At 43.8% G+C, this 20,866-nt stretch overlaps 1 protein-coding gene across 2 annotated transcripts in view; it reads right to left on the bottom strand.

Annotated features, from left to right (window-relative positions):
- The window catches only part of serac1 (serine active site containing 1), a 266,772-nt gene that overhangs the window by 187,742 nt on the left and 58,164 nt on the right, over window positions 1-20,866 (bottom strand). For both annotated transcript variants that reach the window (XM_048536593.2, XM_048536595.2), the window contains exon 5: window positions 13,759-13,890. In XM_048536593.2, the coding sequence (XP_048392550.1) occupies window positions 13,759-13,890 (132 nt within the window). The remainder of the gene's footprint in view (window positions 1-13,758; window positions 13,891-20,866) is intronic.

Below are 20,866 nucleotides of genomic sequence, written 5' to 3'. Positions count from 1 at the left end.
ATGTCCATCCTGGGCCTCCTGCAGTGCCACAATGATGTCACCCGAAGGTTGCAGGAACAGCAACCCATATTCCACTTGGGAACCCTGCAGCCCAATGGTATCATTGCGTCTTTCACAAGCTTCAAAATCTCCCCTCCCCCCACTGCATCCCAAAACCAGTCCAACCTGTCTCTGTCTCCCTAACCTGTTCTTCCTCTCACCTATCCCCTCCTCCCACCTCAAGCCGCACCTCCATTTCCTACCTACTAACCTCATCCCTCCCCCTTGACGTGTCCGTCCTCCCCGGACTGACCTATCCCCTCCCTACCTCCCCACCTATACTCTGCTCTCCACCTACATTCTCCTCTATCCATCTTCGGTCCGCCTCCCCCTCTCTCCCTATTTATTTCAGAATTCTCTCCTCATCCCCCTTTTCTGATGAAGGGGCTAGGCCCAAAATGTCATCTTTTGTGCTCCTAAGATGCTGCTTGGCCTGCTGTGTTCATCCAGCTCCACACTTTGTTACCTCTCATGACATAAACACAGTGGCTACAAGAGCAGGTCAGAAACAACGAATACTGTGGCAAGTAACTCGTCTCCTGACTCCTCAAAGCCTGTCCAATTTCTATAAGGTACAAGTCAGGAATGTGATGGAACACCCCCCCACTTGCCTGGTTGAGTGCAGTCCCAATAACACTCAAGAAGCTTGACACCATCCACGACAAAACAGTCTACTCAATTGGCACTACATCCACAAGTATCCACTTGCTCCACCACTGATGCTCAGTCGTAGCAGTAGTTACTATCTACAAGATGCACTGCAGAATTTCACCAAAGATCCTCAGACAGCATCTTACAAACCCATAATGACTTTCATCAAGGAGGATAAGGGCAGCAGATATATGAAAATACCACCACCTGCAAATTCCCCTCCAAGCCACTCACCACCTTGACTTGGAAATATATCCCCATTCCTTCACTGATGCTGGGTCAAAATCATGGAATTATCCCCCTAATTATCCCCATTCCCTTACTACTCTCTGAGTAAAGAAACTACCTCTGACATCTGTCCTATATCTTTCACCTCTCAATTTAAAGCTATGCCCTCTCGTGCTCGCCGTCACCATCCTAGGAAAAAGGCTCTCCCTATCCACCCTATCTAACCCTCTGCTTATTTTATATGTTTCAATTAAGTCACCTCTCAACCTTCTTCTCTCTAATGAAAACAGCCTCAAGTCCCTCAGCCTTTCCTCGTAAGACCTTCCCTCCATACCAGGCAACATCCTAGTAAATCTCCTCTGCACTCTTTCCAAAGCTTCCACATCCTTCTTATAATGCGGTGACCAGAACTGTATGCAATACTCCAAGTGCGGCCGCTCCAGAGTTTTGTACAGCCTCACCATAACCTCTTGGTTCCGGAACTCAATCCCTCTATTAATAAAAGCTAAAACACTGTATGCCTTCTTAACAGCCCTGTCAACCTGGGTGGCAACTTTCAAGGATCTGTGTACATGGACACCGAGATCTCTCTGCTCATCTACACTACTAAGAATCTTACCATTAGCCCAGTACTTTGCCTTCCGGTTACCACGGACATTCCACTGGCATTGTTCTATTGTTCAAGGTCAATGCTATTCTGCTGATATTGCGGCTAAGCTACTTAACCCAACAGTTCGAATGTCTTGTTTGTTATCCATTCTTTCTACATTTATGGTTCCCATGTGGTTTGGTAATTACTAACGCTTAACTAAATTAGTCTCTTCATCACAGAAGGTGAGTTTGCAGATACAACTGATTAGGAAAGCTCATCGTATGTCGGGGTCATGAGTCAGTGAAAATTTTCCAGAGCAGAGGGCTGACAAGACTGAGTTGTTATGCATATTCAAGGCTGAAATAAACTGATTTTTAATAGATGGTTATGGGGAGAAGACAGGAAAGTGGAGTTGAGGATTATCAGGTCAGCCATGGTTACATGATGCAGCAAACTCAATGGACTGAATGGGCTATTTCTGCTCCAATATCTTAAGACTTATTGTAAGGGAAACTGAAAAGAAATGCAGGGAGTTTATGTTACAGTTACATAGGGCCTGGTGAGACCACATCTGGAATACTCTGCACTCTACTGGCCACCTTGTTTAAGGAAGGATATAAATGCAGTCCAGAGATGGTTTATTCGACTAATACCTGGAAAGGGTGGGATGCTCCATGTGGAAGGATTGAACAGATTGAACAGGGCTTGTATGTGCTGGAGTTTAGAAGAGTAAGAGAATTGAAAAATACACAGTCCTCAGGGATCTTGACAGAATGAATTTGGAAAGGATCGTTTGTCTTTGGGCTAATCTAGAACTAGGAGCCACTTTAAAAATAAGGGGTTGTTCATTTAAGATGGCAAGAAATACTTCCTGTCAGAGGGTCATCAGTCTTTGGAGCTCTCCTCGTTAAAAGGCAGTGGAAGGGAAGTCTATTGATATTTTTAGACAAGAGGTGGATAGATTATCAGTTAGCATGCAGAGTAGTGGGAAGGTTACCAGCAGAAGGCAGGAATGTGGAGCTTCGGTCCCAGTCAGATCAGTTGTGATCTTATTAAATGGCAGAGAAGTTTCACGGAATCAAATTTTATACTCTAATACTTGTATATTTATATAGCTAGTATGGAGATCCAACAGGAACCATTAACTGTCAACCTAGTTAAATGACAAAATTCAAACCAGATAATTACCTGACCAAAGTCAACCTATGTTCCAGTAGGAACAAATTACTGTAGATGCTAGAATCTGTACTGAAAACAATAAATGCTGGAGATGACAGCAGGACAGCATCCATGGAAAGAGAGCAAGCTAACGTTTTGAGTCCAGATGATTGTTCATTATGTTCCTGTACTCTACTTGATTGTGAAGGTTTTGGAAAAATATTAAGACTTTTATGTAAATCAATTTTAGAGAAAGCTTGAAATCTAACTCAACCCTCACATTAAAACAAAGCAAAGAACTATGGATATTGCAAATTTGAAAGTAAAACAGAAATTGCTGGACCACCTCTAGATTTTGCAGCGTTTACGGTAAGAAAGCAGAGTTAATGCTTCCGGTCCAGTGACTCTTCAAAACTTCTTCAGAAATATTAGAGATAACGAAGTGTGGAGCTGGATGAACACAGCAGGCCAAGCAGCATCTTAGGAGCACAAGAAAAGCTAAGATGCTACTTGGCCTGCTGTGTTCATCCAGCTCCACACCTTGTTATCTCAGACTCTCCAGCATCTGCAGTTCCTATTATCTCTTCAGAAATGTTAAATCTGCTTTCTCAGCACAGATGCTTCCAGACCTGCTGAGTTTCTCCTGTACCTTCTGTTTTTGTTCCAACACTCACATGGTTAGCCTACATTTCGAACAGCAATCAAAATCTACTCTTCCTATAATAAAAAACACTTCGTGAGATCCTTGCAAACTTTCCCCTTTATACAAATCCCAAAGAACTTTAATCCTTGTTATTGAACATGCTGAAGTGACTATGCTGATGCTATTGTGTCTTTAAGTGTTTATTTAAACAAGAGAATTTAGAACTGACAATAACTGATTCAATAGCTCTGACAACAGAATTATAAACTAAACAGAAAAATATCAATTTGAGGAGTGCAGCAATCAAAGAACCTGTTACCCAATAACTTAAAGCATGGCATTTTGTCATTTAAAGTTTGACAATTATTTCTCAGTTCTTTAATCTAGGTTCAAACAATGAATAAAGTGATTACTGACTATCTACTTTACTCAGAGTAGTAAGGGAATGGAACACTTTGCCTGCAACAGTAGTAGATTTGCCAACTTTAGGTACATTTAAGTCCTCATTGGATAAGCATATGGACGTACATGGAATAGTGTAGGTTAGATGGGCTTCAGATCGGTATGACAGATCGGCACAACATCAAGGGCCGAAGGGCCTGTACTGTGCTGTAATGTTCTATGTTCTATCTACCTCAGTCGCAGGACCGAACAATTTAGAAGTATAGAATTTTACAAGTTAAATGGAATTGTGAATTAAATACAACTTGAAGAGGGAGCATGCAGCACTTCACATTTGTTAATGGGACAGGCCACTACCTGATGAAATAAATTTACCAACAGTCGTTTTGATTTAATATTGATATCTTTTATAATTTTCTAGAACACTGTCAGATCTTCTCTCAAACTCCTTCACTGCAAGGAGAATAATCCTAACTTCTCTTTATTGTAACTAAATTGCGTCATCCCTAGAACCATTCTGGTAAAACCACTGCGCACACTAATGGACATTAACTTCTTTTGTAAAGCATGGTGACCAGAAATGGACAGGTTTAGCCAAAGTAATTTCTCTCCTTTTGTACTTAGTATCTGTATTTACGAAACATAAGCTGTCCCAAAATATTTGGTAACATTCCTCTCAATTTGTTCTGCTACCTTCAAAGATTATGACTCCCAAGCTTTATGCACACCAATCCTCAGATCCGCTTGTCTAAGTACATTTGTTAGAACTGTGCCAATAAATCTACATGGTCTCTCCTCGGAACTTTTCTCAAAATTCGTCTTTTCATAATTCTCGACCAACCACATAAAAAGTATGGCTGGAAGAGCAGTTCAGATGTTGGAGATTTTGAGGCAAGCAATTTGTACCCTGACTCTTGAAAACCTTCCACAATATACACGGCACAAATCCAAACTGCGACAGAAAATTTTGCACTTGTCTCAATGTATGAAGCTCCAACAATAGTCAAGAAACTCATCTGCACGCACAACAGCTTATTTTGTTGACAACCCCACCACCCCATTTTACATTTAGTCATTTCATCACTGATGCACCAATCTGTGCTAACTACAAGATGCACAGTAGTAACTTGTCTTTCTGGAATTCTACACTGTCTTATCTGTGCCGCTAAAGAATCCTCCTTTCTTCTTCCTTTCCTTCTATGTGAGTGAACCGATTGCAGTGCCACAAACATGACTCCGACTACACATTCCTGATGAACCAGCATCCTCATCACGTTCCAAACTGGAAAACCGATTTCAAAGTCTGACAGTTGGAGGCTTCTGCAAAACCTGCCTGCTTCTTATGGGCTGCTTGGCATTCGCCCATTGCCTTCCTTCCTCGAGGCTCTTAAGTTGCAGTTTGACTACCTTTCTGAAGAGGCTATCCACATAACTCTCAGTCTCGGGCTCACCAAGTCTCCAGTTGTCATTTGAGCTGTGAAACCGGAGGCTCAGGTTTCTACAGGTGGAAGCAGTATTTGTACATATGATTGTCCAGGGGCTCTGTACAGTCGTTAAGTTCTCACTTTTACAAGCCACACAACTCAAACAACTCAACTCAATCCACTCAATCAACTTGTGCTACCTTCACTTCCATCATGCCATCTTTACTCTACTTCCCCTACCTTATTTTGCTTACTTGTATTACTTCATGCTATCATCTTCACTTATTCCTGTGTTTTATCATCAGTTCTAAAAAAGACTTTTTTTAATCGCAAACAAATCAACTGATGTTGCTTTTTGATTATTTTTCGCTCTGAAGCAACACTCCCCTGAAGCAGCAGCTGTTAAACTATGATAATAAAATGTGAGGCTGGATGAACACAGCAGGCCCAGCAGCATCTCAGGAGCACAAAAGCTGATGTTTCGGGCCAAGACCCTTCATCAGAGAGGGGGATGGGGTGAGGGTTCTGGAATAAATAGGGAGAGGAGGAGGTGGACCGAAGATGGAGAGAAAAGAAGATAGGTGGAGAGGAGAGTATAGGTGGGGAGGGGATAGGTCAGTCCAAGGAAGACGGACAGGTCAAGGAGGTGGGATGAGGTTAGTAGGTAGGAGATGGAGGTGCGGCTTGGGGTGGGAGGAAGGGATGGGTGAGAGGAAGAACAGGTTCGGGAGGCAGAGACAGGCTGGACTGGTTTTGGGATGCAGTGGGTGGAGGGGAAGAGCTGGGCTGGTTGTGTGGTGCAGTGGGGGGAGGGGATGAACTGGGCTGGTTTTGGCATGCGGTGGGGGGAGGGGAGATTTTGAAGCTGGTGAAGTCAACATTGACACCATTGGGCTGCAGGGTTCCCAAGCGGAATATGAGTTGCTGTTCCTGCAACCTTCGGGTGGCATCATTGTGGCACTGCAGGAGGCCCATGATGGACATGTCATCTAAAGAATGGGAGGGGGAGTGGAAATGGTTTGCGACTGGGAGGTGCAGTTGTTTATTGCAAACCAAGCGGAGGTGTTCTGCAAAGCGGTCCCCAAGCCTCCGCTTGGTTTCGCCAGTGTAGAGGAACCCACACCGGGTACAATGGATACAGTATACCAGATTGGCAGATGTGCAGGTGAACCTCTGCTTAATATGTAAAGTCATCTTGGGGCCTGGGATAGGGCTGAGGGAGGTGGTGTGGGGGCAAGTGCAGCATTTGTGCGCTTGCAGGGGAAGGTGCCGGGTGTGGTGGGGTTGGAGGGCAGTGTGGAGCAAACAAGGGAGTCACGGAGAGAGTGGTCTCTCCGGAAAGCAGACAAGGGTGGGGATGGAAAAATGTCTTGGGTGGTGGGGTCGGATTGTAGATGGCGGAAGTGTCGGAGGATGATGAGTTGTATCTGGAGGTTGGTGGGGTGGTGTGTGAGAACGAGGGGGATCCTCTTTGGGCGGTTGTGGCGGGGGCAGGGTGTGAGGAATGTGCTGCGGGAAATGCGGGAGACGCAGTCAAGAGCGTTCTCGACCACTGTGGGGGGCAAGTTGCGGTCCTTGAAGAACTTGGACATCTGGGATGTGCGGGAGTGAAATGCCTCATCGCGGAAGCAGATGCGGCGGAGGCGGAGGAATTGGGAATGGGGATGGAATTTTTGCAGGTGGGTAGGTGGGAGGTGGTGTATTCTAGGTAGCTGTGGGAGTCGGTGGGCTTGAAATGGACATCAGTTACAAGCTGGTTGCCTGAGATGGAGACTGAGAGGTCCAGGAAGATGAGGGATGTGTTGGAGATGGCCCAGGTGAACTTGAGGTTGGGGTGGAAGGTATTGGTGAACTGGATGAACTGTTCGAGATCCTCTGGGGAGCAAGAGGCGGCGCCGATACAGTCATCAATGTAACGGAAGAAGCGGTGGGGTTTGGGGCCTGTGTAGGTGCAGAAGAAGGACTGTTCCACGTAACCTACAAAGAAGCAGGCAAAGCTGGTGCCCATGGCCACCCCCTTTGTCTGTAGGAAATGAGAGGAATCAAAAGAGAAGTTGTTGAGGGTGAGGACGAGTTCGGCTAGGCGGATGAGGGTGTCAGTGGAGGGGGACTGGTCGGGCTTGCAGGAAGAAGCGGAGGGCCTTGAGGCCATCTGCATGCGGAATACAGGTGTATAGGGATTGGATGTCCAAGGTGAAAATGAGGTGTTGGGGGCCAGGGAATTGGAAGTTCTGTAGGAGGTGGAGGGCGTGGGTGGTGTCACGGACGTAGGTAGGGAGTTCCTGGACCAAAGGGGAGAAAATGGAGTCCAGATAGGTGGAGATGAGTTTGGTGGGGCAGGAACAGACTGAGACAATGGCTTGACCAGGGCAGGCAGGTTTGTGGATTTTGGGAAGGAGATAGAAACGGGCCGTGCAGGGTTGGGGAACAATGAGGTTGGAGGCTTTGGTGGGAGGTCCCCTGAGGTGATGAGGTCATGAATGGTGTTGGAGATGATGGTTTGGTGCTCGGGGGTGAGGTCATGATCAAGGGGGCGGTAGGAGGTGGTGTTGGAGAGTTGGCATCTGGCCTCGGCGATGTAGAAGTCAGTGCGCCATACGACCACTGCGCCACCTTTGTCTGCGGGTTTGATGGTGAGGTTGGGGTTGAAGCGGAAGGCTGCCCGTTCTGCGGGGGAGAGGTTGGAGTGGGTGAGAGGGGTGGAGAGGTTGAGGCGGTTAATGTCTCAACGGCAGTTGGAGATGAAGAGGTCGAGGGAAGGTAGGAGGCCTGGGGGTGGTGTCCAGGAGGAGGACAAGTGTTGGAAGTGGGCGAAGGCGTCAGAGGTGGGAGGCTTAGGCTCCCGGTTGAAGAAGTAAGCGTGGAGGCGAAGGCAGCAGAAAAACTGCTCTATGTCCAACCGTGACTGGTATTCGTTGATGTGTGGTTGCAGGGGGACAAAGGTGAGCCCTTTGCTTAGGACTGACCGTTCGTCCTTAGTCAGTGGGAGGTCTGGGGGTGTGGTGAAGATGCGGCAGGGCTCAGTGTGGCTGTATCCTCTAGGGTTGCTCGCTGTGGAGGTTGTGGGCGGAGCGATGAGGTCGTCAGCCGTGGGCGGGGTTCCATCGGCATGGGCCGTGGGCGGGGTTCCACATTTCCCGCAACCGCAACTTTCCCCCCCACAGTGGTCGAGAATGCCCTTGACCGCGGCTCCCGCATTTCCCGCAACACATCCCTCACACCCCGTCCCCGCCACAACCGCCCAAAGAGGATCCCCCTCGTTCTCTCACACCACCCCACCAACCTCCAGATACAACGCATCATCCTTTGACACTTCCGCCATCTACAATCCAACCCCACCACCCAAGACATTTTTCCATCCCCACTCTTGTCTGCTTTCCGGAGAGACCACTCTCTCCGTGACTCCCTTGTTCGCTCCACACTGCCCTCCAACCCCACCACACCTGGCACCTTCCCCTGCAACCGCAGGAAATGCTACACTTGCCCCCACACCTCCTCCCTCAGCCCTATCCCAGGCCCCAAGGTAACTTTCTATACTAAGCAGAGGTTCACCTGCACATCTGCCAATCTGGTATACTGTATCCATTGTCCCCAGTGTGGCTTCCTCTACATTGGGGAAACCAAGTGGAGGCTTGGGGATTGCTTTGCAGAACACCTCCGCTCGGTTCGCAATAAACAACTGCACCTCCAAGTCGCAAACCATTTCCACTCACCCTCCCATTCTTTAGATGACATATCCATCATGGGCCTCCTGCGGTGCCACAATGATGCCACCCGAAGGTTGCAGGAACAGCAACTCATATTCCGCTTGGGAACCCTGCAGCCCAATGGTATCAATGTGGACTTCACCAGCTTCAAAATCTCCCCTTCCCCCACCACATGCCAAAACCAGCCCAGCTCGTCCCCTCCCCCCACTGCACCACACAACCAGCCCAGCTCTTCCCCCTCCACCCACTGCAGCCCAAAACCAGCCCAGCCTGTCTCTGCCTCCCTAACCTGTTCTTCCTCTCACCCATCTCTTCCTCCCACCCCAAGCCACACCTCCATCTCCTACCTACTAACCTCAGATCTCTCATTAAGATGAGGGGTGGTGGTAAAAGAGGGGGAGGTGTGGCTTTGTTCGTCAAGGTCAGTCTAACAGTGGCTGAAAGAACTTTTGATGAGGACTTGTCTACTGAGGTGGTATGGGCTGAGGTCAGAAACGGGAGAGGAGAGGTAACACTGCGGGGAGTTTTTTTTAAATAGGCCTCCGCAAAGTTCCAGGGATGTTGAGAGGATCGGCAAAACTATTCTGGGCAGGAGTGAAAGCAACAGGGTGGTCATTATGGGAGACTTTAACTTCCCTAACATTGACTGGAAATACTATAACTCTAGTACGTCGGATGGATCAGTTTTTGTCAGTGTGTGCAGGAGGGTTTCCTGACACAGTATGTCAAAGGGCCGACAAAAGGGGAGGCCACACTGGATCTGGTACTTGGTAATGAACCAGGCCAGGTGTTTGATTTAGTGGTAGTTGAGCACTTTGGAGAGAGTGACCATAATTCAGTTGCGTTTAGTTTAGCGATGGAAAGGGATAGGAACACGCCACAGGGTAAGAGTTATAGATGGGGGAAGGGCAATTATAACGCAATTAGGCAAGACTTAAGAGGCATAGAATGGGTTAGAAAAATGCAGGGGATGGGGACAATCGAAATGTGGAGATGGTTATAGGAACAAATATTGCGTGTCCTTGATAGGTATGTCCCCATCAGGCAGGGAGGAAGCGATAAGGTAAGGGAACTGTGGTATACTAAAGAAATTGTATCTCTTGTTAAGCGGAAGAGGGAGGCTTATGTGACGATGAGATGAGATGGTTCAGATGAGGTGATGGAGAGATACAGATTAGCTAGGAAGGATTTACAGAGAGAGTTAAGAAGAGCAAGGAGGGGACATAGGCAGACATTAGCAGGTAGAATAAAGGAGAACCCTAAACCTTTCCATAGGTACGTGAGGAATAAGAGCATGACTAGGGTAGGAATAGGGCCAGTCAAAGACAGAGTGGGAAGTTGTGTTTGGACCCTGTGGGGATCAGAGAGGTGCTAAATGATTATTTCTCATCTGTTTTCACTGAGGAACAGGAGAATATTGTAGAGGAGATGATTGAGTTACGGGCTACTAGAATTGAAAGGATTAAGGTTAGTGAGGAGGAGGTGTTGTCAATTCTAGAAGGTGTGAAGGTAGATAAATCCAGGCCGGATGGGATTTTTCCGAGGATTGTCTGGGAAGCTAGCGAGGAGGTGGCGGAGCCTTTGGCCTTGATCTTTGAGTCCTCATTGTCTATAGGTTTAGTACCAGAGGACTGGAGGATCGCAAATGTTGTGTCCTTGTTCAAGAAGGGCAGTAGGGATGACCCAGGTAATTATAGACCTGTGAGCCTTACGTCTGTTGTAGGAAAAGTTTTGAAAAGTATTATAAGAGATAGGATTTATAATTATCTAGTAAGCAACAATTTGATTGAAGATAGTCAGCATGGATTCGTCAAGGGCCGGTCGTGTCTACAAACCTCATTGAGTTTTCTGAGAAGGTGACCAAGCATGTGGATGAGGGAAGGGCAGTTTGACATCGTGTACATGGACTTCAGTAAAGCCTTTGATAAGGTTCCACATGGTAGGCTGTTGGAGGAAATACAGAGGCACGGGATTGAGGGAGATTTAGCAGTTTGGATTAGAAACTGGCTTTCTGTAAGAAGCCAATGAGTGATGGTTGATGGAAAATATTCAGCCTGGAGTCAGGTCACTAGTGGTGTGCCTCAGGATCTGTTTTGGGACTACTGCTGTTTGTCATTTTAATAAATGACTTGGACGCAGGCATTGGTGGATGGGTTAGTAAGTTTGCAGATGACACTAAAGTTGGTGGAGTGGTGGACGGTGTGGAAGAACGTTGCAAGTTGCAGGGAGACTTGGATAAACTGTAGAATTGGGCTGGAAGGTGGCAAATGGAGTTTAATATGGATAAATGTGAGGTGATTCACCTTGGGAAGAATAATAGGAAGGCAGAATACTGGGCCAATGGAAAGATTCTTGATAGCGTGGATGTGCAGAGGGAACTTGGTGTCCATGTACATAGATTCCTGAAAGTTGCCACCCAGGTTGATAGTGCTGTTAAGAAGGCTTATGGTGTATTAGGGTTTTATTGGTAGAGGGATTGAGTTCTGGAGCCGCGATGTCATGCTGCAACAGTACAAAACGCTAATGCAGCCTCATTTGGAATACTGCATGTAGTTCTGGTCGCCCCATTACAGGACGGATGTGGAAGCTTTGGAAAAGGTGCAGAGGAGATTTACGAGGATGTTGCCTGGTCTGGAGCGCAGACCTTATGAAGAAAGGCTGAGGGACTTGGGTCTGTTCTCACTGGAGAGAAGAAGGCTAAGAGGGGATTTAATAGAGACATACAAGATGATCAGAGGATTAAATAGGGTGGACAGTGAGAGTGTTTTCCCAAAGATGATGACTTCAGCTTGTACAAGGGGCATAGCTACAAATTGAGGGGTGATAGATTTAAGACAGATGTCAGAGGCATGTTCTTTACTCAGAGAGTGGTAAGGGCGTGGAAAGCCCTGCCCGCCAATGTAGTTAACTCAGCCACATTAGGGGCATTTAAACAAGTCCTTGGACAAGCATATGGATGATGATGGGATAGTGTAGGGGGATTGGGCTTAGATTAGTTCACAGGTCGGCACAACATCGGGGGCCGAAGGGCCTGTTCTGTGTTATATTGTTCTATGTTCTATCCCACCTCCTTGACCTGTCCGTCTTCCCTGGACTGACCTATCCCCTCCCTACCTCTCCACCTATACTCTCCTCTCCACCTATCTTTTCTCTCCATCTTCGGTCCGCCTCCCCCTCTCTCCCTATTTATTCCAGAACCCTCACTCCATCCCCCTCTCTGAAGAAGGGTCTAGGCCCGAAACGTCAGCTTCTGTGCTCCTGAGATGCTGCTGGGCCTGCTGTGTTCATCCAGCCTCACATTTTATTATCTTGGATTCTCCAGCATCTGCAGTTCCCATTATCAGTTGTTAAACTATATCTCCTTTCTTGTTGCTGTAGAGAATATTAGTATCATGCATTCCCAAGTCTGATACAACTTGAGAAAATTAGCGTGAAACTTTCAGTTGTATTTATGGAGTTCTGAAAAGGTTCTAGAATATGTTACATCAAAGTGCCACATTCAAATTGAATTTACATGGGTTCAACCTTTAGGTTTTAACTAATGTTGGTGAATAAAAGGTTACACAGTTAACCAAGATGTGCAAAATCAACTGAAAGCTCCTTATGAGCTGAGAAAATAGAAAATGTTGCTATTTCATTCTGGAACTTTAAACATTTTTGTTCATTATTATCGGGATGAATCAATTTTTTGGAGCTCTGTACAGGGTAGCTGAAATTTTTTCTGAAGAACTTCTCCTGTTGGTCAGAAATGAATAAGAGGAGGCTAACAGTGTTGAGCTCTTGAAGGACCAGCTCATTCTTATCCAGAGGAATGATCAGGATACAAGAAATAAACCTCGCTGTGCTGAAAAGTTTAAAAAAAAGCAAGAGTAAAGCACATAATTAATCAGATGCAGGCCTTGGATTGGGCTAGAAATTGAGATGTACTTAATCAATTTTTATACTTAACGGCTGAGCATAAAGAAAGAAAAATTAAACATTTGGCTTGACTGTTGGGCAGAAAGCTTTGTAGTGTGGTTTGGTTGCTCTCCGTCACAGTAAACCTATGATCTGTACAAGGGAAAGCACCTTACCTGTGCTTCACCAGTGTTTATTGGTTCTGCTTAATGGAATACTGGAGAAGTGCACGTAAGGACATATGGAAAAGAGACATTGTATGGCTTGGAGCTGCGTCATTACAACTCTGACTCTACACCTTTGTTTATCCAGATCATTAGCAATATTAAACAACTCCACACCAGAACTAAAGAGACTAGCACTAAATTGGAGAGACGAGCGATGATAGATGTGATTTTTTTTTAAACATTGACATATTTTTAACCCGGAATGTGAAATAAAAAAGTATTGGTATAAAATTTACCTTTTCTTGGACCACTTTTGCTCAGGATTCATGCCTTCAAACCTGAGAGTACTTTCTAAACTTGTTTTACGTAAGCTGCTGTTATAATTGGCAAACAAAAAGGTTTTCATTCTGCTAGGCTGGCTGAAAGTTTGCACAAGTAAAAGATGATATGATGATGCAAAATTTCAGATTCACCACACTATATTCTACATTCTATCTTCTTCTTCTTCTTCCCCTGTAAATTTAATGCTCCGATTTAACAATCTTAATCATTACAAGAAAAAGATACTGTATTGGGTGAGAGGGCAATCAAAATAATTCAAGACTGTGCAAGAACAGGTGGGCTAAATTTCATTTTGTGAAAGGAACCTTCAATGTAAGTGGTTGTTGATTTGCCTTCTTGTGTGTTGTAAACTTCTAAAGTTCTCTGCACTTCAGGATTTGTCATTTCTCTACTGATGCATAAATATTAACTCTGAAAGTGTATAAAAGTAGTACTAAAGGACAAAGTTACAATAATAATTAAGTAATAATCCACTAAGTAAGTTTGAACATCTAGTTCCTATTTTTACCATGCCAGTGATGTTTCTTTGCCAGTTCCTGAACAGCCTGCAGACGTACTGCTTTAACTGCAGACTGAGTCCGTTTTAGAAGAAGCCACAAATCAGAATCATGGCTTTCCACGTCCTGTCTCAAGTAACGCTCTATAAAAACAAAAAAAATTGTGTCATATAAAGCATTTTAATGGGTCACATACATAAACAATCTGTGACTCATTAATATGCAAAAATCAACTATTGAAGCATGAAAACAACAGTGAGTGAGTCAACTCATCCTACACAGTGACAGTTAGAATGTAGCTCAAAGACATCAATTAATCTCAGAATTCTGCCCAAGAAGCAAGGAAATAGCTTAATGACTATGACAATAAAATCAGAATCAAAATCACTTTATTCAAGGAGAAGAATGATAGCAGAGAACAAAACACATCTGATTCATATAGATATCAAACTGAATTGCACATTATCATCTCAGCTGATGCTAATACTGAACAAGTTAGACCCCAGTGTGAACCAGCCTCTTGTGGCACAGTTGTAGTGTCTCGAAGACAGGATATCAGAGTTCAAATCCCAACTGCTTCAAAAGGTGTGTCATCACATTTGAGCAGGTTAATTAAAAAATAACCACAAATTTAAGCCAGACTTGATATTTACCATAGAGATTTATACACTTGACACGTTCACAGGTTATTTTTTAAAGCACAGCTAAGGCATTCACTACAAAAAAAATGAAAAAAAACGAACATACTCTAGAAAAACTATTTGAATTATCTCATTACAGATATCAGAAAAAGAATATACGCAGCAATAAGCTTACAGTTGCGCAAATCTCAGGTGAAGAGTCCTCCTGTCTACCCACCAAAGATGGCACAACTGTTTTTCCTTTTGGCAAATTTCTGCTGTGCATTATTTGCTATTATTTTCTTTATTTAATGTCCCCCAGGGATGCTTAAAGCTAAACCACTAATACTGCTCTCAGAATACTCAAAATGGGTTCCTTACACTCATGTCATTAAAAAGCATAGACACAGAAACTAGAAACAGGAGTAGGTTATTCAGCTCTTTGAAAGTGCTCTGTAATTTAGTACAATCATAGCTTTATCTCAAAGCCTATTCCCGCTTTCTTCACATAATCTTTGATCCCTTTAATATCTAAAAAGTTCTCATTTCCGTGAATATCCTTAGTGACCCAGCTTTCACAGCCTTCTGTCGTAGCAGATTCCATAGGCTGACCACCCTTTCTGTGAAGAAATAATTCATCTCAGCCCTAACCTGGCTGATGTATTGAGATTGGGACCCTTGGTCCTAGACTCCCCAACCATGGGAGAACCTCCCTCCATCCAGTCTGTCCAGCCCTATTAGAATTTTACATGTTTCAATCAAATCCCCTCTCCTTCTGGTGTACAGAGGCCCAGTCGAATCAGTCTCTCCTCACAGGTCAGTTCTGCCACCCTGAACATCAGGCTAGTGAACCTTCATTAGTCTCACTCTGTGGCAAGAGTATCTTAGGTGTAAGGACCATAACTCTATATAACTGCAGCAAGATATCCCCCTACTTCAGAACTCAAATCCTCTTGCAATGAAGGCCAATATTCCTTTTGCCTTCCTAATCATTTGCTACACCTGCCTATTTATTTTCATTGACTGGTGCAAAATGACACCCAGATGCATTTGACCATCCACATTTCCCAATAAATTACCCTACAAATGATATTGTGCCTTTCAGTTTTTCACATTAATCCACTTGATAGTGCATCTGCCATGTGTTTGCCGATTCACTCTTTGTCTAGATCACTCTAAAGCCTCTTTGCATCCTCCTCAAAACTCTCAATCCCACTCCTTTTGTGTCATCAGCAAACCTGGAAATATTGCATTTGGTTCCCTGATCCAAATTACTTTTGTATATTGTGAATAACTGGGGCCAAGCACTGATCCCTGCAGTACAGCACCAGTCTTCACTTCCAGTCCAGAAAATGGCCAATTTATTCCCATACACTGGCTGACAGACAAGAAACAATCACAATCTATAACAATATGTTACCTCCAATGCACTGTGTTTAAATTTTTGTCCACTGGCTTCTTTATGTGTGACCTTATCAAAAGCTCTCCTGAAGTTTAAATACACCACAACCACTGGTTCTTGTTTATCTAATGCAATAGACATATCCTCAAAAAACTCTAGAAGATTAGTTTATCATGAGTTTCCTTTTATAGATCCATGCGAACATTGTCTAATAAGGTTAATGCTTTCAAAATGCTGTTATTCTCATCTTTTCTAGCATTTTCCTCATTATGTAAGGTGAGCTAGACTGTAGTTCTCACACCCTCCTTTTTTTAAAAAGAGTGGGCTTATATTTTGCATCCTCCAATCCGTAGGGACTGATCAAGAATCTACAGGATTTTGGAAGATAACTGTCAATGCACCCAATATTTCTATGGACACCTCCTTTTGTACTTTGGGAAACAGAATATCAGGTCTGTGGGATTTGTCAGACTTTAACTGCATTAATTTCCCTAGTTTTTTTTTAATTAATATAGATGTTTTTCAATTCTTCCCTCTCAATAGACCCTTGATTTCTGGGAAATTATTTGTGTCCTCTTTTGTGAAGACAGAACAAAAATGTGTGTCCAATTTTTCTGATGAAGGATCTAGGCCCAAAACATCAGCTTTTGAGCTCCGAAGATGCTGCTTGGCCTGCTGTGTTCATTCAGCCCCACAATTTGTTATCTTGGATTCTCCAGCATCTGCAGTTCCCATTATCTCTGTCCAATTTTGTATTTCTTTGTCCCCATTATAACTTGCTGTCTATTTCTGATGATAAGGGACCAACATTCGTCTTCAGTAACCTTGTTCTCTTCATATATTCATAGAAGATTTTGCAGTCAGTTTATACACTTCTTGTAAGTTTGCTCTTATATGCTATTTTCCCCTCTCCTGATCAACCTTTTTGTCCAGTTTTGCTGAATTCTGCTAAACTCTGGCTTGCTGCTTTTTCTAGCAATTTTACATGCCTCATCTGGATGTAATACTGTGCCTAATTTCTTCTGTAAACCACGGTACAGCCAACTTTTGTATTTTATTTTTGTGCAAAATAGGCATGAATACTTTGTTTCTTAAAAATAGCCATTGTTAATCCACTGCCAAGCCTTGTCATTAGGTTTCCCAGTCCATCTTTGCCAACTTAGGCCTCATAACCTTGTGGTCCCTTTTATTTAAAATTCAGTGTTTTCAACAGCCTTTGTGATAAGGTTGACAATTTCACTGTCTTCTACTTGTGCAGCTGTCTTCCCACTGTCTTGTAAGCAATTCAGAACTGCTCCCCAGCCCTGACTGCTTAGAGACTAATAACAAAACCACTACTACAATGGGTGATTTCTTTCTGAATGAATATTCTTCTGCACTGCCCCTCCCCATCCCGCCAACCCCAACCGCTCTTCATGGGTTGTAAAACTCAAGTCAAATACCTTTGCAATCACCTCACAAGGGGGCTTGTTTGTCATGTCCCATAAATCAGACAATTTCTTGGAAGTACTCTTTTGAACTCACTGTTCAAAGTTCCTTTTTGACCTTACAAAACAAGGCACACTTTCACCGAGTGGAAAATTAAAATCCACTTCTCTTCTACCTTAGAACCCAACTTCCCAAATAAACATATATTATCAAAGTTCATCATAAAGTGCAGCATAATTTTTCAAGACATTTTTTAATGCAAGTTTTCTAAAATAACATTTTGAGATACAATACGTAAATAATTTAGACCTTGATGTATGGCCAGTACAATATGTTTGGTAGGAAACGAATTAGTTTGGACACGCATGGTTGGATTTTCCAGATTGCAATGACAGTCCAACATTGGGTCTAATTCCAGGTTCTAAAGCCTCTGGAAGCTGGAATGTATTGAGCCTCATATTTTAGTGAAGCCCACCTGTTAATGGATAGTTTAATGATATCCAACCAATGATGGAAAAGCACAGCAAGAAGGAGATTTGAGATCCATTTAAATAGTTCTCATCTCTTTTTGAAGGCAGAAAATCAGCTGTGAAGAAAGAGTGATGTAGCAATCTGCCACGGTAGGTCAACTCCATGGTTCACCAATGCCTTCCTGGCATTATGGCAGAATGTGTATTTTGTTTCTAAAGAGTGGCAAGCGGTCATGTGCCAGATAAACAAAGGGAGGCATAGCTGAAGGTCATCAAAAAGTTCAACAGCAATAATGTAGTTAGCCAAGGATGAGCCTGATTCAGGAAGCATTTCTAGAAGTTTGTGCATCATGGTAAAGTGGGTATGAAGCAAATCTAAGCTGTCAGCTTTGAGCACGTTACATGGGGGCACATCGCAAAGCAGGAGGACCTCAGGGCAGGTGGTGATTAGGGAAAGCAAGGAGATTGCCATTGCCAATTCTCAAATAGGTAAGAAATCAAAATGACGTAAAATGCGACAAGGTAATGATAAGAGTTTGTTGAACAAACAAATAATATCAGCAAGCGCAGACATTCAGGAGTGGGCATGGTAAATGTGGTTATGCTGGCACATGTGTAGGAGGTCTACCTCGATATTGGCAGGGTTGTCCATTGGCAGGTTTCTGGCAATAATGTGACAGAGAGAACTTGTAAATTTTATTGAATACTCCATGGGACAGCTTCCGCCTCTGCAAAGTCACTTCCAGCAGATGCCGTTTGATGTGGTTTAAAAAAAATCATTCATGAAAATGAAGGAGCTGATATAACTCCTCCCTCTTGCATTGGATGGGTGCCAGGTGATCAGAAGCTAATAGTGGACACCAAGGCAGAGGACAACTTGCACTAGAACTAAACAGACCCACAAACAATGCAAATACAGTGACATCTCACTGACGCCTTAGATAACTTCAAGCCAAGTGCCACTGTGGACAGAACCTGTCAGGAATGGAAGCCATTTTGATTTGACCAGATATGCAGAGTCCAAGTATAAGTAGGTCTAAATTTTTCTGCTGAACTTGGTTTGAGATAGTGCCTCCCAGTCACTAGGTCCTGCCTGATTACAAAGTTTGAGACTGCCATTTAACCAAGTACACTATACAATACTGGTTGCATCATAAATGCTGAACCACATGAGAAACGTCCATGACACTGTACCATGGAGAGGGGCCACTTTGCAAAATAGGCAGTCTGATGTGGACCTTGCAGTATAGATTGTCATGGATCAGGGCACCCAGGCATTTTTCTTTTAACCATTGCAATCACTATGCCTCCACATGCGTATCATCTCGGGAGTTACAGTCATACAGTTATAGGTCTACTGTACAGAAAAAGGCCCTTCCATTCATCATGTTTATGCCAGTCAAAAACAACCACCGATCTGTTCTAATACTTCCCATTTTCCAGCACTTGCCATGCAGTGTTATATGTTTTGATAAAGGAAATGCAGACCTAAATACTTCAAGTGTTATGAGAGTTTCTGCCTCTACCACCCTTACAGCAATAAGTTCCATATTCCCATAGTCCTTGGGTGAAAACATTTTTCCTCATCTCCTCTAAACCCCTGCCCCTTACCTTGAAACCTATGCCTCCTGGTCAGTGATCACTCCATCAAAGGGTAAAGTTTCTTCCTGTCTACCCTATCCACACCCCTCAATTTTATACATCTCAAATCATATACCTTCTCAATTTCCTCTGCTCTAGACAAAGCCCAGTCTGTTTAATCTTCTTTCATAACTGAAACTCTCTAGCCCAAGCAATGGTCTGGTAAATATCCTCTGCACCCTCTCCAGTGGTATCACATCTCCCATATAATGTGCTCCAACAATTGCAGACAATTAGCTGTAGCATAGCCAACATTTTAGATAGTTCCAGCATAACTTCTCTGCTCTTAAACTCAATTTCTCAACCAATAAAGGCAAGCACACTATATGCCTTCTCAGCCATTTTATTCATCCATGCTGATACCTTAAGGGGCTGGTATAGACGTACACCAAGGTGTTTCTAATCTTTAGTGATTCCCACGGTCAATCGTGTATTTTAAAATAACAAAAGAACTGCGGATGCTGTAAACCAGAAGCTAGAACAGAATTTGCTGGAAAAGCTCAGCAAGTCTGCAATCATCAGTGAAATCAGAGTTGACGTTTTGGGTTCAGTGATCTTTCCTCAGTTACTAGACTCAAAATGTTAACTCTGATTTCTCTGCAGCAATGCTGCTTGACCTGCTGAGTATTTCCAGCAACTTCGGTTTTTGTTGTCAATCATGTATTACCTTGCCTTATTGTCATGTCCAAGTACCTCACCTTTCAGTTATCCAGATTAAATTCCATTTGCCACTGATCAGCCCATCTCTTGCAATCGAAGGCTATACTCCTCTACAGTTTATCACCCCACTGATTTTTATATTGTCTACAAACTTACTGATTAGCCACCCCCTACTTTTAAGTCCAAATCATTTATGTAAACAACAAACAGCAACAGTCCCAACGAAGACCCCTGTGGGGCCCCGCTGGACAGATTTCTGGACAGAAAATAACCAAACTCCCTCAACCATCACCCTCTGCTTCCTGTCAACCAGCCAACCGTGGATCCAATGAGCCATCTCCTCAGATCCCAAGGGTGCTCCTATCTCGGCTTTCGGTCTCCCATGCGGAACTTTATCAAAAGCTTTGCTGAATTCCAAGTATACTATATCAAAAGCACTGCCCACATCTGCACACCTGGTCACCTCTTTTAAAAAATTCAATCAAGTTGGTCAAACACAACCTCTTTTAAAGCAAAATTGACTGTCCTTGATTAATCCCTGCCTTACCAAATGCAGATTAATTCTGTCCCTCAGAATTTCTTCCAACTGTTTCCCCACTACTGATTTGTCTGTAATTTCCTATATTATTCTTTGCTTCCTTCTTGAATAATGCTACCACATTGGCTGTCCTTCAGTTCTCTGGCACCTTTCCTGTGGCCAGAAAAAGAATTGAATATTTTTGAAGTGCCTCTGCTATTTCCTCCCTTCCTTCATTCAACAACCTGGGATACATTTTATCCACCCCTTGAGATTTATCTATTTTTAATCCTGCCAGACCATTCAGAACCTCATTTCTGTTTATACAATTTAATTGTGATATAGGCCTTTTCCCTGATTCTCTATACCCATATCAGATCT

This window comes from Stegostoma tigrinum, chromosome 9 (assembly GCF_030684315.1).
Source record: "Stegostoma tigrinum isolate sSteTig4 chromosome 9, sSteTig4.hap1, whole genome shotgun sequence".
In the NCBI taxonomy this organism is placed as follows: domain Eukaryota; kingdom Metazoa; phylum Chordata; class Chondrichthyes; order Orectolobiformes; family Stegostomatidae; genus Stegostoma; species Stegostoma tigrinum.
This window is presented reverse-complemented; position numbering and strand designations above follow the sequence as displayed.